This window comes from Hyla sarda, chromosome 5 (assembly GCF_029499605.1).
Source record: "Hyla sarda isolate aHylSar1 chromosome 5, aHylSar1.hap1, whole genome shotgun sequence".
Taxonomy (NCBI): Eukaryota; Metazoa; Chordata; class Amphibia; order Anura; family Hylidae; genus Hyla; species Hyla sarda.
In genome coordinates, this window is record NC_079193.1 from 147,038,430 (window position 1) to 147,062,464 (window position 24,035).

General features: G+C 41.8%; 1 protein-coding gene across 1 annotated transcript in view; it reads left to right on the forward strand.

Moving 5' to 3' along the window:
* Positions 1–22,513, forward strand: part of SFRP4 (secreted frizzled related protein 4) — a 73,954-nt gene extending 51,441 nt beyond the window's left edge. Inside the window, exon 6 of the mRNA XM_056518433.1 lies at positions 21,646–22,513. Within this exon, the coding sequence (XP_056374408.1) occupies positions 21,646–21,825 (180 nt within the window). The 3' untranslated portion in view covers positions 21,826–22,513. The remainder of the gene's footprint in view (positions 1–21,645) is intronic.
* Positions 22,514–24,035: the final 1,522 nt, after the last annotated feature.

A 24,035-nucleotide genomic window follows, 5' to 3' on the forward strand; every position in this document is an offset into this window, starting at 1 on the left:
TGGTCTAGTGTAGTAAAAGTGTTAATGCCTGAAGGGGCTGTCCTAAAATGAAACCTATTTTCCACAGTGTAATAAATTAGAATACATACATTGGTAAATAGAGTTAATTTATTATCCTTCTGTGGTCACTTTTCACCTGCTTTTGATGCAAACTATTTGCTATGTTGTCTTCATTAGCCCAAGTTCCTATCTGATGTTTATCCTGTAATTGACTTCCTGTCTAGTCTGTACATCTTAGCCAGGAATTCAACCAACTCTATCTCCCTTCCACTATGTGGGAGGAGCTATAGTCAAGAATATGTAGTGGGATGGAGTTAGAGTTGGATGAATTCCTGGATAGAGTGTCCTCTCCAAACAAGAAGTTGAGCTAATAAAGAAAGGAGAGCGGACAGTTTGTATCAGAAACAGAAAAAAAAAAACAGAAAACCCAAAAAAGACCACAGAAAGGTAGTTAAATAACTTAATTTACTAATTTATGTTTATTCATTTGACAGTAGGTTTTATAATCAGACAACCCCTTTAATGTCAAAATTACTGGTGACCTTCGGCAGTGTTTTTTTTTTATGTTGTTTTTGACATTTCCCAGTATTTCATATGGCCAGAGACAATGGCCCTGATTTACTATTGTAAATCCAATCTATTTTGTCGGGTTGTGCGCCAGATTCTGTCTGTACCAGAATTTGCGGCAGAATTGGAAAAAACCATACCAACTCGCCATTTTACTGAGAATACCAGAAAAAAGTGGCGTGGTCACCATGAAAGTGGGCATGGTCACAGAAAAGGAGGCGTGTCCCCGACATTTTCACAAAACCCAACATATTTACTAAGGTTTTCACAGAAAACGTGTTGGATTTGAGATGAGGAAAACCTGACAGGTCAGAGCATGTGTAAAAAAAAAAGCAAAATGTAGGGAAAAGTGCAAAATGTAGGTAAATATTAATAAATTCCATTAAAAAATAAGTTGTAGGAAATTAAAACCCACAAAAAAAAATACACTCCTCACTTGGTAAATCAGGGCCAAAATGTAAGTCACATGATCTTCAAGGGTCGTAGCTATGTTGTGTGCTATTTGCTAAGGATGTGCTATCCACTTAGCCACTACAGCATATCCACACTCTCCTGGATAGATCATGGAAGAAATAAGATGGGTCTGCAATGGTGCTACCCACAATGGATGAGTAGTCAACTTCGTTGTAGTAAATTTATTGTACAGAATATACATGGTGGGCATATAAAAATACAAACATTGGGGCCAAAAGTCATGAAATAGGATATAACCAATTGGCGCAATGAAACAGCTTTCCATAAAACATAAACATAAAAATGTATGTGAAGCTGTTTCATTGCGTCTATTGGTTATGCCCTTTTCCGTAACTTTTGGCTTCAATGCTTGTATTTTTCTCTGACCACTATGTATGTTCTGCATACATCATTTTGCAATTGAAAAACGGAGAGCTACTTGATAAAACGTATCTTGCCAGTTTACTATGTTTTATTGTTTTATTTTGATGACAGGTTCTGCCAGAACCTGTAGGGTTAATGCGTTCTAGCCCTGCTGTTTATTTTGGTTGCTTGTGTGGTGTCCCAATACCGTATTGTATACGTTACCTGTATAGAGGTCCCCATAGTCAGAGTCCCTAGGACATCGGGGTTCCCTCTTTTGTAGTTTTTCCCCTTGTCACCTCTCACTTAGTCGATGACTATATAGTAGTTCTATTTGAGACTGAGACTGAGTATGTCAGACTTCACCTTGTTTGTAGCTTACCGGGTTTTGACTTTCACCTGTGGGGCAGTAGACTTGTGGCTCCGTGGCTGCGTGGTAGACTTTGGACATTTTTAGGACACCAGACACTCTCTCAGGACTTGACCTCACTGTAGCTCAGCAAAGAATCAAAGAGAGAAGAGCCTGAGCTAGCTCCACCCAGGGTTTATAATGGGGAGACTCTGGAGGGGTCCCATAGGTCACCCTGTAGGTCACATGGTCACCGGTACCTTCCCTGGTTATATAAACAGACAATACACAGAGATCTTTCTAGTGATCTTTTTGTACCTAGGCTGGTAACCATGACAAGGAGGCATCCTCTACATCTAGAGGAAAGAAGGTTTCACCATCATCACAGACAGAGATTATTTACTGCAAGAGCAGTGAGACCATGGAATTCTCTACCATATGATGTTATGATGTCTGACTCAATAAACAAGTTCAAGGGGGGCCTGGATGTCTTTCTAGAAAGCTATAATGTTACAGGTTTTGTATACTAGATTCACAGGGAACAGACGTTGATCCAGGGATTTATTCTGATTATGCCATATTGGAGTCAGGAAGGAATTTTTCCTCTGTCATGGGGCAATTGGCATCAGCCTCATGGGAGTTTTTGCCTTCCTCTGGATCAACACAGTAGGGCTTTTGGTTGAACTTGATGGACTCTTGTCTTTTTTCAACCTTATAAACTAAACTTTGTAACTATAATACTACTCCTATGTGTGGTGGCCCAGTACAGGATAAACCACCCTGTACCCTAGCTGCTCAGGCAGACTCCATTCCATGACCCCTGCCCCCCCCTGTACTTATACTCCGTGTTTAGTATTAAACATCCATGTTATCTAATGTAATGTGCATCATTTGCCATATGCCTTTAAGCTTTACTGTCATTTAATTGTAACCAGGGAAGGTACCGGTGACCATGTGACCTACAGGGTGACCTATGGGACCCCTCCAGAGTCTCCCCATTATAAACCCTGGGTGGAGCTATCTCAGGCTCTTCTCTCTTTGATTCTTTGCTGAGCTACAGTGAGGTCAAGTCCTGAGAGAGTGTCTGGTGTCCTAAAAATGTCCAAAGTCTACCACGCAGCCACGGAGCCACAAGTCTACTACCCCACAGGTGAAAGTCAAAACCCGGTAAGCTACAAACAAGGTGAAGTCTGACATACTCAGTCTCAGTCAGGTCAGTCCAAGTCAAGTCTGTCTTAAGTTTGCGTAGCCCTGCATCAAATTGTCCAAGTCCACTATTAGTCCCAGCAAGCCCTGTGGTCTTTAAAGTCATTGGTCACCTCCTTTGGCCTTGCCAAGCTGTATAGAATGTTACATCTGTTTGACTCAGTAAAGCTGCCGTTGTTCTGTAACTTGACGTTGGAGTCATTATTTGCCCTCGTGCATAGCCCAGGATCAAGCGGTATACCTTTGGGTGGTGTAGAGGATAAACCACGATCTGGCTTCACAAACACAAGGTGTTAATGCCATCTGCCCCTAGGGTAATTCCATCTTCCCTCATCACACCCTCACCACATATCTACAAGAATATACCTACTATACATTTCAAAAGGTTTTATTGAAAATTTTCAAAACATTTTCCAAGAGCAAATTCAGTATGTAACAATTGTCAGTAATTGGATACATTGACCTTGTATACAAGCAGGATGTACTGACCAAACAATAAGCAATGATGTTACGCTCATGGATATACAGCAATAATAAGTCAGTGACACTGAATCCATCTTGCAGTGGAGTCAGCATGCAAACAGCATTACAGGTCAGCAGAAATCGGACAGAGCCCAGAATCACTTCATCGTTCTTTGTAATTAAAAGAAAGAATAGGAACATAACTCTTAACCAAGAACAGAACCAAACCATGTGGTAGATCCATGAAATATAAATCTATGTAAATCAATTTGTCAATCCATTCGTTACTCTATTTGTCAGTTTATCAATGTGTGTCACATGAGCCCCAAGCCCCTATTAGGGAGCCACTCTCGAGGAAATATGTTTTAAGAGAAAATCCAATCTAGCTTCCCCATGTATGTAGGCCCACACTTATCCCAATTCCATGTCCAAAGTGCTTGTGAACCATGCTACATTAAGGTCTAGGGGGAGCTCTGTAATGCCACAAAGCCCAGATGAAGTTGTGCTTGTGTGATTGACCTCTCCCAACCGCCCATATCCCCTCCAAGGTATAAATATGATGGATAAGAGATGTGAGTTCTGCAATGTCTGGGACCTGAGGCCGTTTCCAGTATCTGGTAAGGACCAATTAAGCTAAAACCACTATTTTGCATATAAGGGGATGCTCTGAGGCCGGAAGCAACTGCAGGTTCATCAACAATAAAGCTCGATGCGGCTTAAGGGCAAAAGGCATTCCAATAACCATACTAATTACTTTCTCCACCCCTCCCCAATATCTGGCAAGTAGTGGACAATCCCACAGTAAATGTGTCAGGGTACCCTTGTGCGAACATCCTTTTCAACACAAGTCCGAACTCAAAGGATACATAGCCCGCAGTCTCACTGGGGTGTAATACCATTAAAGGAGAACTCCAGAATATAAAAATTGTCCCCCATACTGCTGGCAGTAAAAAAATAAAGATGTACATACCTTCCTCCGCTCCGTTGGGGCCTCCGGTAACCGGCACCGGTCTCCGCCGCGATCCTCTTCCTGGTTGCCGTTGGTCGGGGAATCATACTGCGCTCAACCAATCACCAGCCGCAGCGAAATCTGACTCGGCCGGCGATAGGCTGAGCGGCAGTGTGAGAATGCTTCAGGACACAAAATTCTTCAGTACACCGGCACCTGCTGCCGGAGCCGAAAACGTCACACTGCCACTCAGCCTATCGCCGGCCGAGTCGGGACTTCACTGCAGCTAATGATTGGCTGAGCGCAGTAAGACTCACCGACCACCGGCAACCAGGAAGAGGATTGCGGCGGAAGCCGGTTACCGGAGGCCCGGGGGGAGCGGAGGAAGGTATGTACATCTTTATTTTTTTACTGCAGTATGGGAGACAATTTTTATATTCTGGAGTTCTCCTTTACAATAGACTTGACAATAGCCTCTACCTGTGATATGGATTTCAGGGATACACATGCGTACCTACCCACTGGTCCAATGTGAATGTGTGGTTCATATGGTTCATCCATATACCCAGCTAGGGCTTCATATATAGGTTTGGTTTAAATTATTTTTATTGGATTTTTTTTTGAGAAATTTACAACAAAGGAAAGATTGGCCAAAGAAAACAACGTGGCCAAGGAACAATACATAACAAATATAACACAGTTATATAAATATTACTAAAGCAATCACTCAGCTGTATGTAGAAATATTAATTTGCAGAATCATGTCTTTGAATGTTATTATAGACATATCCGGTAGATCATTATAGGCCATCTTGAAAAATAAAAATGTCCCATAAGCAGTTTTAAAGTATTTTATAGTCATACCTATAACTCTGTAGCGAAGAATAGGATTTTTCATGACTAGATCCCGTAGTCCTCCCCTCTCTCGTCACTCGTCAATATGTGCAAAGTGTGACACCCAGTAATCATAAGTAGTAATGGGTAGTTAGAGTAGTACCATTTAATAATATAGGATGAACATAATTTAATGGAATGGATCCCAGAACAGCATGAAATCTAATAAAACCGTGATAGAAGTGATGTGCATGGTTAATTAGCAACACCTACGCCAGTGGATAGTGCTTTGTCCAGGTCTTCCATCTTGACCCGCAGGTCCGTCTGTTGTTAAGCTTCCAAGCGTACGTCGTTTCGTAAAAACAATTGGACTTGACTGCTTCTATAATGTCGGCTGTAGAAGGGACAGAAGAGGATTTCCACCTAGCTGCAAGGTGGGACCTGTAGGCTATTAGGATATGGCATAAAGGTGTTCTATAAGTGGCGTCTGCTGTGTGAAGGCCTATGTTTAAAAGTACAAGTTTGCTGGATATGTATAATGACTTGTGTGAAACCAGTTGTACTAATTCCTCCACACCTTTTTTCAATGTGTAAAGTGCAGGACACGACCAGAAAATGTGAATTATGGTGCCTGTCAACCCGCATCCCCTCCAACATAGTTGGGAACATGAGGGGGATCATGTAATGCAATTTGGCCGGGGTATAATACCCCATGGATACCATCTTGAAAAATTGTTCTCTATGGCCTAAACACGATGTGTGTTTATTTAAAGATTTAAGAGCCTGAGCCCATTCATAGTTAGAGATTGTCAGGTTTAATTATTTTTCCCACTTAGAATGCTTTGGCCCATTATTTATATATAGGTCGTTATTGTAGAACTGATATAATGGCTTAAGGGTAATTTTCAAGATGGAGTCAGAGGATAGGTTCATGAGGTCTACAAGTGTTTGAGGAATGGATACTGTGGATTGGGGAAATTGTTTCAAATGTTTGACAATGGTGTTATATGATCTTCTCTCTGCATCTGGTAAACCGTATATCGATTGGAGTTCTTCAAAAGATATTAGTTTATTGTCTCTGTTCAAATGTTTTAGTGAAGTAATGCCTCTATCTGTCCAAGTTTGAAGGTCGGAGAGTGGAGTATAGAGTAGAACAGATTGTATGGTCAGGTTGATTGAGCAATCAGTAGCAGTATCATTGTTTGCAGTGGGCCTTATATTCCACATTTTTTATGTTGTCCGAGACTATTTTGTTTATTCTAAGTTTAGTTTTGTTTATTTTATGAGAGTTTAATAATAATGGTGTCCAGTCTTCAATACAGCATAAAGATTCCTCTAGAAGGACCCATGGCTTTTTGTCAATGGGATTCTTCAGCCACTCTAATGACTGTTTCAGTAGTGTGGCTTGAAGATATGCCGACAAGTTAGGTAGCCCAGTTCCTCCGTTTTCAGCTTTTTTAGTCATAAGTGATGCTGACAATCTCGGTTTAGATTTTTGCCATACAAAGTCTGACATTTGTCTTCTAAATTTATTCAGTAAGCTCACGGGTAATGCCAGAGGAATGGTTCGCATAAGGTACAGAAGCTTTGTGAGGATGAACATCTTGTAGACGCTAATCCTTCCAAACCAACTCCAAGATTATCTACCTAATGATGTTAAGTCTTTCTGGATGGAAGAATAAAGCTCATGGTAATTTTCCGGTATCAAATTATTGATGTCTATTGTTAGGTTAATGCCTAAATAGGAAAGAGAAGTTGTTTCCCATTTATACGGAAATGATTGTTGGATGTGCAAAGTGAGTTGTTTGGGAAGCCAGATCTTGAGGATGTGAGATTTGGTAACGTTAACTTTGTAATAGGATACTGTACTGTAATTTTGAAGTTCTATAGAAAGTTCAGGAAGGTAATGTTGTGGGTCAAAGAGTAATAGTAGGATGTCGTCTGCGAAAAGGCTGATTTTATTGATCCCGTGTTCTAATGCTAAACCATATATTGAATTGTTATTTCTAATTTTAATAGCAAGGGGTTCTATGACAAGTGCAAATAGAAGCGGAGAAAGTGGGCAACCTTGCCTAGTCCCATTGGTTATGGGGAAGGGGTCGGAAAAATAGTTGTTTATGAACACCCTAGCAGACGGGTTAGTATATAGAGCGAAAACTGAATGTATAAATTCTTCAGGGAACCCGTTATGGTGCAGGACTCTACTCATGAACGCCCAATTGACTCTGTCGAAGGCCTTCTCTGCGTCCAGTGATAGGAGCAGAGAAGGCTTCCGGTGACCTCTGGTCCATGAAATAAGGTCTATAACTCTACGATTCCCATCACTAGCCTGACGCCCAGTAGTGAATCATACCTGGTCAGGGTGTAGCAACTCTGGTAGCATATTTTTTATACGGTTGGCCAAAATTTTTGCGTAAATTTTTATGTCCAAATTTATAAGGGAAATGGGTCTGAAGTTAGCTGGGGTGGTCGGATCTTTGCCTGGTTTAGGCAGGGCAACTATATTTGTTGCTAGCATATCTTTCGAGAACGAACCTATAGTGGCTGCATAGTTAAATACGTTACATATGTGTGGGGATAGGGTGGTCATGAATGCGCTGTAGTATTCTGCCGAGTATCCATCCGGCCCCGGGGCCTTCCTACATTTAAGTCGCTTAATGACATTTTCAACCTCTGTGATGGTGAATGGATTTTTTAAAGCAAAGATGTTTTCTGGTTTTAATTTAGGTAGTGGACATGAAGACAAGTATTTATCTATGTTGTCGATTTCTGGATGGGACGTGTCGGGATCATCTTTAAGATTATATAGGGATTTATAAAATTTAGCTATTTCATTTGCAATTTGTTTGGGGTGGATTATTTTCAAATTATCTTTTGCATTAATCAGGAATGGGATTCTACTCTTTTTCCTAGGGCCTTTAGCAAGGGTGCTTTATTGATTTGGTGATAACCATTGCATTGAAGGTTCCTGAAATGTCTGTCGAATTCGTTAGATAGAGGGCCATACAACAGCAGTCTTTTTTCTCTTAGTGTTTGTAAGGTTATTAAATCTCTAGACTTCTTGTGTGTTTTCTCTAAAGTGGCTTCATATATAGGTTTAATGCCTTTGCGATGACAGGAGAAGCAGCAAAATAGAGTCGGACAAGAGAGTGAGGCATTAGGGAAATAGGAAGTTAAGAAGTGTTTGACCCTCAGGTAAGTAAATAGCTTTTTAAGCGGTAAGCAATATTTGGAGACCAGAGCAGGAAAAGGTAACAGAGTGCCATCCTCATATAAGCGTGAGATGAGGGAGATGCCACAAGCTGTCCACGTAGACACATCCAAGTCAGGGACCCCAACGCCAAGCAGAGACAAAGGGGCATCCAACCTACACCTCTCAGATGAGGATGTACCTAAGGTGTGGCCATAAGCCCAGCAAGCCAATCCAGCCCTAGCATAGCCAAGTCCCACCCATGCAGGAACAGTAGACTTTGAGGATCAGACAATGACATAAGGTGACATTCCATCTGGACCCATGGTACATCCAGCAGCCTGTCCCAAAGGGGGTGCAATGAAGATATTGAAGTGGCCATGTGATACCTACGCATGTCAGGAACCCCTAAACCCCTGACACTTTTATGTTTAGTGATTACAGAGTACGCCACCCTGGGCCTACGGCCCGCCCATACATATGTCAAAAGTAGCCTGCGCATCCTAGTAAAGAAAGACAGAGGGGGCCTGATAGGCAATGTGCGAAATAAATACAATAGTTTCGGAAGTGTAGTCATTTTAAGAGCAGCTACCCTCCCTAGCCAGGAAACCTCGACTTTCCTCATGGATGCCAGCTCCTTTTCTATGAGGGCTAGGAAAGGGGTATAGTTAGCAGAGGATAACTGATTTGTAGCAGGCATCAGGGTAATTCCCAAATACTTAATTCCCTTAGGCTGCCAGTCCAAAGGGAACCTGTGCTGAAGGTCCACTAATGCAGGGCCAGGTACACGAAGGGAGAGTACTTCTGACTTAAGTTAATTTAGTTTATAATAGGAGGTCGTGCCAAAGCGAGCCAGGAGAGACAGGGCAGCAGGTAGGGAGATGGAAGGGTTAGTTAAATATAAAATAATATTGTCAACGTATAAAGAAATGACATGTTCCTCAGGCCCTATGCGAACCCCCGATATCTCATCGCCTGAGCCAATGGTTCCAAGAATACAATAAAGAGGAGCAGGGATAATGGACACCCCTGTCGAGTAACGTTGGACAGGTGAAATGGATCCGACAAGGTACCATTTACAATGACCCGAGTAGAGGGGCAGGAATACAAGGCACGAATGGCACTAAGGATTGGCCCCTCAACTCCCATTTTATCTAGCACTGAAAAATTGTAATCCCAATGGAGGTGATCAAACGCTTTTTCAGTGTCCAACGCAACTATCATTGCTGAGGTACGTGATGTATCCACATAGTGGATCAGAATTAAGTATTCTGTGGGAGTTATCTGACGAGTGGCGTCCTCTCAAAAACCCTGCTTGGTCACTTTTAATTAGGGAAGGTAACACTGTCGCTAATCTGGCAGCCATCAATTTAGCATATATTTTAACGTCACAATTGAGAAGCGATATGGGTTTGAAATTTTGCGGCACATCTGCCTCCTTTCCGGATTTTGGTAAAATAACAATTAACGCTTCCTGATTTTCAGCAGGGAAGGAGCCAGAAGCACAAGCCCTCTGAAAAAACTCAAGCATGGGGGGGTCCAAGAACATCCGCAAACTTTTTATAATATTCATTAGTCAGGCCATCAGGACCTGGGGACTTTCCCGCCGGGAGGGACTTGAGAGTTGTGGCTAGCTTATCCCATCTCAAATGCTCATTTAGCACATTCAACTGTGAGGTAGAGAGAATACAGAAGACAGGAAGGAATTTATAGTGGAGAGAGAAAGTTGAGTAGTAGAAGGGTCATCTTTCAGATTATATAAGGATACGTAAAAGCTCTTAAACCTATTAGCAATCGCCATAGGATCCGTCAGTTTCCCACTTTTGTTTTCATTCCAAACTAACTGGATAGCAGACTTACTGTGTCGTATTTTAAACCTAGAAGCTAACAGCTTTTCAGCTTTGAATGAGCATGCATAATACAATGCCTTCATTTTCTTGCTTTCCTCTCATAGTCCACAAAAAGATGTTCCCTTAATGCTTCCCTCAATCTTTTTTAAAAAGACGCAACGGTATCTTATGGGGAATTCTTATTAAGAGTCTCCTGCTGTTTGATATCTGCTAATAGAGCACTCAAGGTCGCCTCTCTTTCTCACTTAACCCTAGCACCCAATTTAATAAAGGTCCCCCATATAAACGCTTTGTGAGCATTCCAAATGGAACATATACCAGAGAGGTCATCTGTATGGTTGTGAAAGAATTCCTTTAAATCCCTTAGAAGAGTAGCACACAAACCATTTCTTGCTCAACCATACTGACCACCATCAGTATGGTTGAGCAAGAAATGGTTTGTGTGCCAGAAGTATGTGAGGGGCAATCGGTCCTGTTCTCGTATTGACAGAGTGATAGCTGCATGGTCAAACCACTTAATTAAATCAATAGAGGAGGAAGCAGCATCTAAGAGAACCGCTCTGCCAACCAAGAACATATCCAACCTCGCATAGGTGTTGTGTGCAGAGGAGTGATAAGAGTAATCCCTCTCAGAGGGATGCATGGCTCTCCACACATGATACATCTTAGAAGATAATATAACCTCCCCTATGTCAGCAGAGCCCGCATGTGAGCCTGGCATACAGTCCCATCCCTTATCAGCAACAATATTAAAGTCACCGCAAATGACTAGGCGCCCTTTCTTCACTTTCTCAACCTTCTTCAGAACTTTGTGAATAAAGAAAATCTGTCCGCGGTTGGGAGCATATAAGGTAACTAGCGTGTACAGGAGATTGTTAAAGTGACCCACTACTATAAGGAACCTTCCCTGGGGGTCTGTATAGGAGTCAAGCAATTGGAATGCCACCGTATTCTTAATAGCAATTAACACTCCCCGAACCTTGGTGGCAGCATGTACTTGGAATATGTGAGGGAAGAGGCTATTCTTCATTCTATGTGCGTCAGTAGGTAATGAATGTGTCTCTTGGGCACAAACAATTGCGCTCCCCAAAGCTTTAGCCTCCCTCCATAGAGAGTCCCTTTTCTGAGGGCAGTTAAACCCATTAATAGAGGTGAACAAGAGCACCATTATGACCCCACATATTGATCATATACATAATGAGCTATCCAAAATAATACAGTGCAATGACCCATGTGACAAGGACAGTGAAAATGACACAATCTACGCAAAACTGAAAATAACAAAAAAAAAAAAGAACAAAACACAGTTCAACACAAGAGTGTAGGTTAGGAAAACCTGCAATATGTAGCAGATAGCACATAGGTGGTATAGGAGCATAGTTCACCTGAGCCACAGCAGCCACTCAATTGGGGCCAGCACTGCCAATACATAGGCCCTCAGGTAGCGGAGCCAGCCACCTGCCAGTCCGGAGCAACACGAGTGTCACGCTTCGGCTGGCTGGAGGTGGATCCTCTGTGCCAGAGAGGGATTGGCGTGGACCGTGTTGGTGGACCGGTTCAAAGTTGCTACTGGTATTCACCAGAGCCCGCCGCAAAGCGGGATGGTCTTGCAGCGGCGGTAGCAACCAGGTCGTATCCACCAGCAACGGCTCAACCTCTCTGACTGCTGAAGATAGGCGCGGTACAAGGGAGTAGACAAGATCGAGGTCGGACGTAGCAGAAGGTCAGGGCAGGCAGCAAGGATCGTAGTCAGGGGCAACGGCAGGAGGTCTGGAACACAGGCTAGGAACACACAAGGGAACGCTTTTACTGGCACAATGGCAACAAGATCCGGCAAGGGAGTGCAGGGGAAGTGATGTATAAATAGGGAGTGCACAGGTGAACACACTAATTAAGCCTGCTGCGCCTATCAGTGGCGCAGTGGCCCTTTAAATTGCAGAGACCCGGCGCGCGCGCGCCTTAAGGAGCGGGGCCGCGCGCGCCGGGACAAGACCGACGGGGAGCGAGTCAGGTACGGGAGCCGGGATGCGCATCGCGAGCGGGCGCCTCCCGCATCGCGAATCGCATCCCGGCTGAGAGAGACATTGCAGCGCACCCGGTCAGCAGGTCTGACCGGGGCGCTGCAAATGCAAGGAAGTTGCGAGCACTCCGGGGAGGAGCGGGGACCCGGAGCGCTCGGCGTAACAACGAGCAGGAGGTCTGTTACCAGCAGGCAGGTCTCTAGGCGGCGGCAAGTCCCATTTCAAGAGAAGCCTTGAGCCTTCTTCCATGTCCCGGAAAATATGCATAACATTGTCCTCCTGGATAAGAAGACGAACGGGGAACCCCCATCTGCATAGGATATTATGCTCTTGCAGCACAGCGGTTATGGGTGTGAGCAAGCGTCTCTATTGTATGGTCACAGCAGACAGATCTGTAAATAGCAGAACATCTTGGAACTTGTCAGGTAATTATGGCAATTTCCTAGCAGCAGCCATCAGCTCCTCTTTAATATGGAAATAGTGGATCCGAGCAAGGACATCCCGGTGCACGTCATCTGCCAAGTGTTTCGATCTGGGGACCCTGTGGGCCCTATCAATAACCATATCCACAGGTGTGCAGCATAGAAGGACTATCTGAATAAAATCCTGCAGATACTGTTTAAGGGCAGAAGGTGCTACTGACTCGGGGATGCCCCGAGAACTTAATGTTGTTCCTACGTGACCGATCCTCCAGGTCCGCGATTTTAGCCTTGATAGTGGTAACCTTCTACGTCATAATAAGAATCCACCAAGTCATTGTGAGATGGAACCAGTTCACCCATCTTGTTTTCAATGTGGGTGACCCTAGATTGGACCTCAGTGAGGTCTTCACGCACCGGGTGTAGCAGGCGGGCAACATTGCAGTGGAGAGATTGTTGGAGTGCTAAAAGCATGTTCTTGAGAGTCAGTTCAGTTACTGGGGCATTTGAGGATGGCTGGTTAGCTAAACAATCAGCTATAGCACAGAAGGAGTCGCTCACCTCGGAAGTTGCACTGGGTTCCTCGTCATCCCTTTGCAGGTGCTGTTTCTGCTTTGCCCGGCTGCAGCCGGGGACGAAGCAGAGTTACAGCCACCGGCCCTCCACCATCAGAGGAATGCGGTTCACGCAGACCATCCGCTGGTAAGAGAGGTGAAGGCGGCATAGAAGCGCTCTGCTGCCGGCCGCCCACCGTAGCATGTAGATCATCTTGCGATGAAGGAGAATCAGGGCCTGCCGAGGAGCGCACGCCAGCGCCTTCTTGAAATCCTCCCTGGCCCATTTGGGCATAAAAATCAGTCAGACCTTGCTGCCAGCTTTCGCCCTCCTGCGGGATCTAGAGGACATTACGGACCGGCTGGTGTCGGTGAAAGCCAATCCAATGAAGTAAGCGAGCTGTATATCGCTTTAGTTGCTAGGTTCGAGATCAAGCGACCATCTCCGGCAAGCGCTAAGCCACGCCCCCCAAGAATATGCCTACTATAACTACTGATTCATTGCAGGTAGTGCATCCACACAAGGTGCACTCCAGGTGATAGTCGATTTTTGTGCGGGTCTCTCAGGGGCACCCACAGCCCACAGAATTACACAAGGCACTGTCATCTTTTTGCATCTTCTTCTTTTCATACTCTCCTGGAGACTATTGGGGTTATTTATCAATAATGGTCTTGGCTAGTTGATTTTTGTAGTTTGTCTAGAAGCGTTTTTTTTGGCAGTGCTGCTCCAAATTTATCATATTGTTGCAGTAACCATGATAAATTTTGTGCAGATCTGCACCTAGATCATTTTCTATCCTGCTTTCAGATCATGTCTATCCTGCTTCTAAGGCTAGGATTCCATTGCAATCCAGTGCAATTTCCTGCAATTTTTTGCTGGCGTTTTTGCAGTTGAGTGGAAATAGCATTTTTAGGGAAAAAAAAAAAAAGGATGCAGTGGGGGTGGTAAAAAAAATTAACTACATTTTTATTGTTTTTTATAATGACATTTTAATACATTTTTAATAAAGTGTGTGTGTTTCATTTTTTTTTTCTCTAAATTTTTTTACATTTTTTGGTAGTACTACTACTCCCAGCATGGAATAGACTGTTCCATGATGGGAGTAGTAGTACCTGTGCTAATAGACAGGTCGCCCCTGGTGCAGTGACATACAAACATAGAATGTGTCGGCAGATAAGAACCATTTGGCCCATCTAGTCTGCCCAAAATTCTATTCTATCAATAGTCCCTGGCCCTATCTCATATGAAGGATAGCCTTATGCTTATCCCATGCATGTTTAAACTCCTTCACTGTATTTGCAGTGACCACTTCTGCAGGAAGGTTATTTCATGCATCCACTACTCTCTCAGTAAAGTAATACTTCCTGATATTACTTTTAAACCTTTGCCCCTCTAATTTAAAACGATGTCCTCTTGTGGTAGTTTTTCTTCTTTTAAATATGCTCTCCTCCTTTACCGTGTTGATTCCCTTTATGTATTTAAAAGTCTCTATCATATCCCCTCTGTCTCTTCTTTCTTCCAAGCTATACATGTTAAGGTCCTTTAACCTTTCCTGGTACGTTTTATCCTGCAATCCATGTACTAGTTTAGCAGCTCTTCTTTGAACTCTCTCTAGAGTATCTATATCCTTTTGGAGATATGGCCTCCAGTACTGCGCACAATACTCCAAGTGAGGTCTCACCAGTGTTCTGTACAGCGGCATGAGTACTTCTCTCTTTCTACTGCTTATACCTCTCCCTATACATCCAAGCATTCTGCTAGCATTTCCTGCTGCTGTATTACATTGTCTTCCTACCTTTAAGTTTTCTGAAATAATTACTCCTAAATCCCTTTCCTCAGATACTGAGCTCAGGGCTGTGTCAAATATTCTATATTCTGCCTGAGGGTTTTTACGCCCCAGGTGCATTATTTTGCACTTATCCACATTTAATTTCAGTTGCCAGAGTTCTGACCATTCTTCTAGTTTTCCTAAATCCTTTCCCTGTTACATATCTCTGTGTCATCAGCAAAAAGACATACCTTACCATCGAGACCTTTTGCGATATCACTAATGAAGATATTAAACATTATCGGTCCCAGTACAGATCCCTGAGGTACCCCATTGGAGACAAGACCTTGCTCTGAAAATTCTCCATTGACTACAACCCTCTGTTGTCTGTCACTCAGCCACTGCCTAAACCACTCAACAATATGGGAGTCCAAGCTCAATGACTGGAGTTTATTGATAAGTCTTCTATGTGGGACAGTGTCAAAAGCCTTACTAAAATCTAGATATGCAATGTCTACTGCCCCTCCGCCATCTATAATTTTAGTCACCCAATCAAAAAAATCAATCAGATTTGTTTGACATGATCTCCCTGAAGTAAACCCATGTTGTTTTTCATCTAGCAATCCATGGGATTTTAGATGTTCCACAATCCTATCCTTTAGTAGGGTTTCCAATAAAGGAGAACTCCGGAATATAAAAATTGTCCCCCATACTGCCGGCAGTAAAAAAAATAAAGACGTACATACCTTCCTCCGCTCCCCCCGGGGCCTCCGGTAACCGTCTCCGGTCTCCGCCACGATCCTCTTCCTGGTTGCCGGTGGTCGGAGAGTCTTACTGCACTCAGCCAATCACCAGCCGCAGTGAAGTCCCGACTCGGCCGGCGATAGGCTGAGCGGCATTGTGACTTTTTTGGCCCCGGCAGCAGGTGCTGGTGTAGTGAAGAATTTTGTGTCCAGAAGCGTTCTCACACTGCTGCTCAGCCTATCGCGGGCTGAGTCAGACTTCGCTGCGGCTGGTGATTGGCTGAGCGCAGTATGATTCTCCGACCACTGGCAACCAGGAAGAGGATCGTGGCAGAGACCGGAGCCGGTTACCGGAGGCCCCGGGGGAGTGGAGGAAGGTATGTACATCTCTATTTTTTTACTGCCGGCAGTATGGGGGACAGTTTTTATATTCCGGAGTTCTCCTTTAATTTCCCCACTATTGATGTCAGACTTACTGGCCTATAGTTGCTTGATTCCTCCCTACTACCTTTCTTGTGAATGGGCACGACATTCGCTAATTTCCAATCTTCCGGGACGACTTCTGTTACCAGTGATTGGTTAAATAAATCTGTTAACGGTTTTGCTAGCTCACCACTAAGCTCTCTTAATAATTTTGGGTGTATCCCAACAGGCTCCTGTGATTTATTTGTCTTCAAACGTAGAACCTCTTCCTCTGTAAAGACACATGCATCGATTCCTTAGTTTTCCTCTCTAATGGAGGTCCTTTTCTTTCTTTTTCTTCTGTAAAAACTGAACAGAAGTATTCATTAAGGCAGTCGGCTAGCCCTTTATTCTCTTCAACATACCTTCCTTCCTTTGTTTTTTATTTAGTTATTCCTTGTTTTAATTTCCTTTTTTCATTTATATATCTGAAGAATGTCTTATCCCCTTTTTTCACAGACTGAGCTAGTTTTTCTTCTGCCTGCGCTTTAGAAGTTCTTATAACTTGCTTGGCCTCTTTCTGCCTAGTCTTGTAGATTTCCCTATATTCATTGCTTTGGGTTGTTTTATAATTACTAAATGCTATTTTTTTGTGATTTTGGACACTTCTGCTGAGTACCACAGTGGTCTCTTCCTTTTTCTGCTTTTACTGACAAGTCTAATGCAATTTTCTGTTGCCTTCAATAATGTGTCTTTTAAGTAGTCCCATTTCTCCTGAACTCCATGTAATTTGTTCCAGTATGATAGGGACTCATTTATGAATAATCTCATTTTTGAAAAGTCGGTTTTTCTAAAATCTAAAACTTTTGTTTTTATGTGGTGTGGCTCCTTCACTGTTCTTATATTAAACCACACTGATTGGTGATCACTAGATCCCAAGCTTTCGCCAACAATAACATCATATACCAAATCCCCATTTGTGAATACCAAATCCAAAATGGCCTCCCTCCGGGTTGGCTCCTCAACCTCTTGTTGTAGAGATAATCCCAGGAGGGAATTTAGAATATCTGTACTCCTGGCAGAACTAGCTATTTTTGTTTTCCAGTTCATATCCGGAAGATTGAAGTCTCCCGTAATGATAACTTCTCCTTTCATTGTCATATTAGATATTTCTTCAACTAGTAGATCATCTACTTCTTTAACTTGGCCAGGTGGTCTATATGTCACACCTACACGAGTTACTGTCTGATTACCAAACTGCAACGTAACCCAAACTGACTCTATTTTGGCCTCACTAAATGTATTAGGTTAGATTTTATGCTATTTTTCACATATAGGGCCACTCCTCCTCCTGTCTTGCCTTCTCTGTCTCTTCTGTATAAAGAGTACCCTGGTATGGATATGTCCCAGTCATTCCTTTCATTAAACCATGTCTCAATAACAGCCACTAAATCTACATTCTCAGATGCCATTATTGACCCAAGTTCATTGATTTTATTATCTAAACTGCGGGCATTTGTAGAAACAGACGCACTTTAATACAGCAGCTAATGACACCAGATGCAATCGTCCATAATATAGCAGAGATGCGGAGCAGCTCTTTACAGCACTTCGCATCTCTGCACTATACTCCGGCCAGTGATAACAATAGAAATTCACATCATATTTTCTGCTCAGAGTGGGGATTGGCCGGATGGTTGCAGCCAATCACAGCTCTGAGGGAAATATGAATGAGTGAGTGGCTAGTTGGAGTACAGAGCAGAGATGCATCTCTGCAATAGATTGGACGATCACAGCGGATGTCAGGAGTGACACCCGCTGTAATCTGTTCTTACCTGCAGGTACTTCTACTCCCAACATGGAGCACACTCTGCTCCATGCTGGGAGCTGCTGTACCTGCATTAATAGACAGATCGCAGCAAGTGTAAATTCTGACACCTGTTGCGATCTGTCTATAAATGCAGGTACTACAGCTCCCAGCATAGAGCAGAGTGTGCTCCATGTTGGGAGTAGTAGTAACTGCAGTTAAGGAAAGATCACAGCAGATGTCACTCCTGACACCCGCAGTGATCCTCCTGAATAATGTATAGATGCGGCCGGCTGCTCTTCTATGGTCCCCTGTACTGCCATATATATATATATATATATACACACCTATTTATATTTTCCACAGAGAGTTGTGATTGGCTGGAACCATCTGGCCAATCACAGCTCTCTGCAGGAAATATGAATAGGTGTATATATACGGCAGTACAGGGGACCATAGAAGAGCGGCCGCCCGCATCTATACATTATACAGGAGGATCGCAACGGACCCGGGTGATCTGTCAATTAGTACAGGTACTACTACTCACATCATGGAACAGTGTGTTCTATGCTGGGAGTAGTAGTACTACCTAAAAAATGTAAAAAATAAAGAAAAAAAGTGAAAAACACACACACTACATTTTTAGTGCCCTGCCCGCCCACATAAATTGATCCCTGTTTAAAAAATAATAAAAATTTCGTTATTAAAAAGATACATTTCGTTAAAGACAATTTTTTCCATCACTACTGTATCTTTTTTATTTATTTATTTTTTAATGGTACCCTACGAAATTTTTGTAAAAAAGGTATCTCCATCACTTTTTTTGGATCGCTAAAGTCTCTATCTCCTTCTCTTTCACTTTGGCTGATGTTTATTGATTTTTGGCAAACAAACAGGAGTAGTGATTTTTTTTTTAGACCTGGTCAAGAGGTGGTCTGGATTTGTGGATTTTTTTGTACCATTTGCAGGAATTTTGCGACAAAATTAAAAACATGCAGATAATAAATACGTTACCACTGCATCCGTCACTATAAAAACTGGTCTAGCAACACCAAAAGGTCAAAATGATGGAATTTAGAAGTTGAAAAAAGAAGCACAATAAAAACCTGAAAATAAACAAAAATCGCAGATTTAGACCAAAAACAAGAATAGAACACAATGATAAATCTCCCCATATGTGACTTATGACATTTTGTGCCTGGTCACATGGAATGCTGGGAAAGGTCAGAGACAATAGTAAAATAAAAAGGAACAATTGTAGAAAGCAGACAAGCGCACTCACCACATCGGTTGTTCATCTGTGTTTTAATCAACACGAATACAGAGGTAATGGTGCCCAGACGCACCTCCCTCCTTCTGTATCCCCCTGCCCTGTTACCTCTGTATTTGTGTTGATTAAAACACAGTTGAAGCAACCGATGTGGTGAGTGCACTTGTCTGCTTTCTACAATTGTTCATATATACATTGACTGTATCATTTACAAGTCCAGCACCACCACTATATGTGCAATCGCAGAGAAACTGCATGAATATGTCAGAGTGAAAAAGTTCCATTAGGTGTGTGAAGAGCAGTGTCAGGTGAATCTCTTATTAATACGTTCAGTAAAATAAAAAGACTTGCAATACAGCACTTCCAGTTGCAGGTCATGTGCAAAAAAATGGGACTATGCAGTAGGAAAAAGCGGTGCAAGTAGGTAATAGGAGAAAAAAAAAATCCTAAAATACCCCTGTAAGGTATGGTTATAGTGAAGAAATTATCCAAAATCAGCTCTCATGTTGGCTGTCAACTCTGCAGAGATAAGCGCCATTACATTGACAAATGGCACCTCTCTGATGGATTCTGCTAAAACGGCCCCACTGCTGCACAGCTTAAAGGGGTTATCCAGGAAAAAACTTTTTTTTCCATATATCAACTGGCTCCAGAAAGTTAAACAGATTTGTAAATTACTTCTATTAAAACAGTACTTATGAGCTGCTGAAGTTGAGTTCTTTTCTGTCTAAGTGCTTTCTGATGACACCTATCTCAGGAATTGTTCATAGAAGAAGCAAATCCCCGTAGCTAACCTCTTCTACTCTGTGCAGTTCCTTAGACAAGCAGATATGTCAGCAGAGAGCACTGTCGCCAGACAGAAAAGAACAACTAAATTTCAGCAGCTGATAATTATTGGAAGGATTAAGATTTTTTAATAGAAGTCATTTACAAATCTGTTTAACTTTCTGGAGCCAGTTGATATAAAAAAAAGTTTTTTCCTGGAATACCCCTTTAATGTAGACAGTTGCAGATTGAACAAGTGGCCATGGGCCTTCTTAAAGGGGTATTCTAGGATTTTTTTTGTATTTGAATATGCTACAGTGGCTGTAAAATTGGTGTTGTTTAAAATAGTGTCTGCACCTGTGTTTTTCCTATGTGATCTTTGCTCCAATGTTTATTTTTAACAGCATACAAAATGAACGTCGTCTCAGGTTTTCTCAGGTTGCATTGCAGTCCGAGACATTACATCACTAGTCAGGTGATCAGAGGGAGCCTGTCTTTGCCTCTCAATGGGTGGAGCGACTGCTGGGTGGAAGGGAGATCATTCTGCAGTGAATTGTAGTTTTGCAACAGTTGGAAATCCCTGGTTAGAAACCACTGGTCTATTGTTTACAGCATAGCATGAGAGCTCAGGTATGCTTTAATTGGTGGGGTACCTGATGTGTGGGAGGGAGAAAAGTGACCTCACACTTTCAAACAAGGTATCCTGGGAGTAGGAAGAAGGAAATTCCAACAGGAAATAGCCAGTTCACAAAATGATAGCCACAGTGTTATGGTAACCTCACAACTGTAAGCCAAAAGACAAGCACAGATCCTTCCTAAGCATGTCCATTACTGTCTTACAGGTAAGTACTAAAATCACCTCATGGTGGATAACCCCTTTAAACGTTGAGCCCCCTAAAGTGCCTATGTTATAAATCACCAAAAAGTACAGGTAGATACACATGAATTATAATAAACATTGAGCAGGATTTTCTAATTGAAGATCCTTTCATTCTAAACCTGCTCTCTTTAGTGTTGAGCGGCATAGGCCATATTCGAATTCGCGATATTTCGCGAATATATGGACAAATATTCGTCATATATTTGCTAAATTCGCATATTCGTAATATTCGCAAATTATTTTCGCATATGCGAAAATTAGCATATAACAAAATTAGCATATGCGAAAATCCGCATATGCAAATTTTTGCATATGCAAATTTTCGCATTTATACGAAAATTCGCAGGCCAGTCTTACACAGTAGTATTAGAGCCTTCTTTACACCACACAAGCTGGAAGCAGAGAGGGATGATCACTGTGATGTGTACTGTAAAAAAAAAAAACGAATATTCGTAATTGCGAATATATAGTGCTATATTCGCGAATATTCGCAAATAAAATTTGCATTGCGAATATTCGCGAGCAACACTACTCTCTTATAACAAGAAAATAACCTTAACCCTGCCAGACTAGGATTTTCCTAACATGGTCAGTCAGTTGGGTCAGTCAGGTGCCATTGTCTTCATCTTTTTGTTATTAAAGATCTCCATTATTTCACAACTTGCTAGATATTTTATAATAATACATGTGTTTTACTATTCTAAAACAAAGGTAAAGTTTTATTTAGATTTGTTAGCTTTCAGTGTGATATCTACAATATTACTTTTTATTAATTATTTTATTATTTTGAAGAGATGGGAGCAAACCTTACAAGAGAAGAACGTGAAAACTACACAGGATAAGATCAAGAATGTGGGGCGAACTGGTCGCAGTGGGACACCAAAGACAAGCCCAAAGAACTATAACCCTCCTCCTGGAATCTCCAAAAAGAATGTTAAAACCAAGATAAACCAGAAAGATAAGCGAGCATAAGTTGCTCTATGTTTTCACAAAAGGACATTTCATTTGCATGAGAGTCCGTAGCTGGCTACAGTGGCAGAACATATTATTCCTAAATTCATCCACCAGGAAATAATTCTGCAGGATTCTGCATTGACTTTTTCTTTACTGCACTTTACTTACCAATGTTTGCTTTTTATACTTTGACCACTACAACCCTAAGGCTGTGTTCACATGGTGCATTTTTCTCTATTTTTTTTTCATGCATTCTTCTTCTTAGGATTTAGCCCTGATTGTGGCAAACTTCTCGCAAAAATGGCGCTGTATTACCACAGTTTACAACACTACAATAAATAGCTCAATTTTTGCTGTGTTTTTTCACTAAAATCCAAACAAGATTAAAGGAAAACCACAGTAAAATGCAGAAAAATCACGTTGTGTGAAAACTGCCTTAAAATTAGGGTTTGTTTTCAAAAAATTTAGACTTTTGGTGCAATTGTAGGATGAAACCGTTTGCACCATATTTATGAATAAAGTATTGTTATTCTACATATTTTCTTTGATATTTATGGTGCAAAGATGTCAGTTTCTTTCTTTGACATTGCCTTGTATAAGCCTTTTTACGTTGAATGAATGAGTTTATTGCACTTGTGCTTAAGCATGTTGATATGTTCACACAAGAATTGTGATGTTTGTCAAACACTTGAGTATGCTTTAGCCTTTTATTGTGTCCTTTATGATAGGTTTATCACTTCAGGCTGGACTCTGTTGTTTAAATATATTTAACAATTATGATAATAAAAATCTCAAATTGAAAAATGACTTCATTATTAGACTGGCATAGATAGGCTTTTTACACGCCAAAACGCATCATTGGATCTTTATAAAAATAAACATAGTGCTATCTGGCACTTTTCTTCAGCATCTTGCTTGATATTCTTGGAACGAAGAACAGTGCCTGCAGACAAGATTTCTTTTTTTCTGGTGTTTCTATCTACACAGAGATATTGAAAGAAGCAATGGCTTTCTCCAAGTGGTCCAAAAATTATCCCTTTTTTAGGAGTAGCAACAGGTTTTGTGTCTGGAAAGTAAAGAAGCAATGGCTTTTCACAAGCTTCCAAGAAAGTGCACAAAAGTGATACAATACGCTGTATGCATGTTGTTTTGTAAAACAAAGAAAAAAGGCAAACTTACCTTCTAATTAAAACTGATTTTCCACTAACAAATCAGATGCAGAAAACTCTCTGCAGTTCTGCTTTACTACAATTATATATATATATATATATATATATATATATATATATATATATGTAGGTATATGTGGTCCTACTGTCTGTGTTTTTCACTGCGTAGTGTCCCTAACAGAGATCTTCACCTAACACCTGCTATCTCTAAAATGGCTACTGAAGCATAGGCTTTTATAGTGACTTTGACATTACCCATATACTGTCTCCTGATTAGCTGGGAGAGCTGTTTGTAAGGCATTATAGGATTCCTTGAGGTCATGTGATCCTTCCTCCTTCTTCCTGACATGTGGTTAATGTTATATTAGCATGTTTTGCTGAACCAAACCGCCTGAAGTTCAAGTTCTAACCAGGCCAAATGTTTAGCAAAGTTCTGATCAAACTCTAGGGCAGGAAGAGGCAACATTCGGCTCTGCAGATGTTTTGGACTACATCTTCCATTACAGCCAAAATGCTGACAAAGCATCATGGGAGATGTAGTCCAAAACATCTGCAGTGCCGAAGGTTGCCTATGCTGGCTCTAGGGGTTCGGTTTCCTCATCTCTATTTATGGTCATAGCATCTGTTAGCATCTGCTCCCCCACAGGATCCATTTCCTGCCTCACCGTGTGCCTCATTTGATGTATGAATAAAAGCGTCTTCTCGGCATGATCTCCTTGATCCCTGGTGAGTGCTCTGTATGTACTTTCTTTTTTGTGTGCATGTATTGGACTTAGGTCGCAGGACTATCACTGGGAGGCCGTCAGCATGTCACAATTAGGTAAAGTGTTTTGAGATATTGTCCTATTATACGCTGACTGAACCTATATTGTAGGATTGTGTTATTGGCAACATTGTGATCTTTGTACTTATCCCAGAGATATCCTGCTCAGCTTTTTGTTGTTTTTTTTTTAAGGGTGGGTCATTTTAAGGGTGTTTTTTCTACCTGTTTTGTATACATAATAAAGATTAAATTTTTGAACATTATTTTGGGCTAATTTTGTAGGTTGTTTGATTATT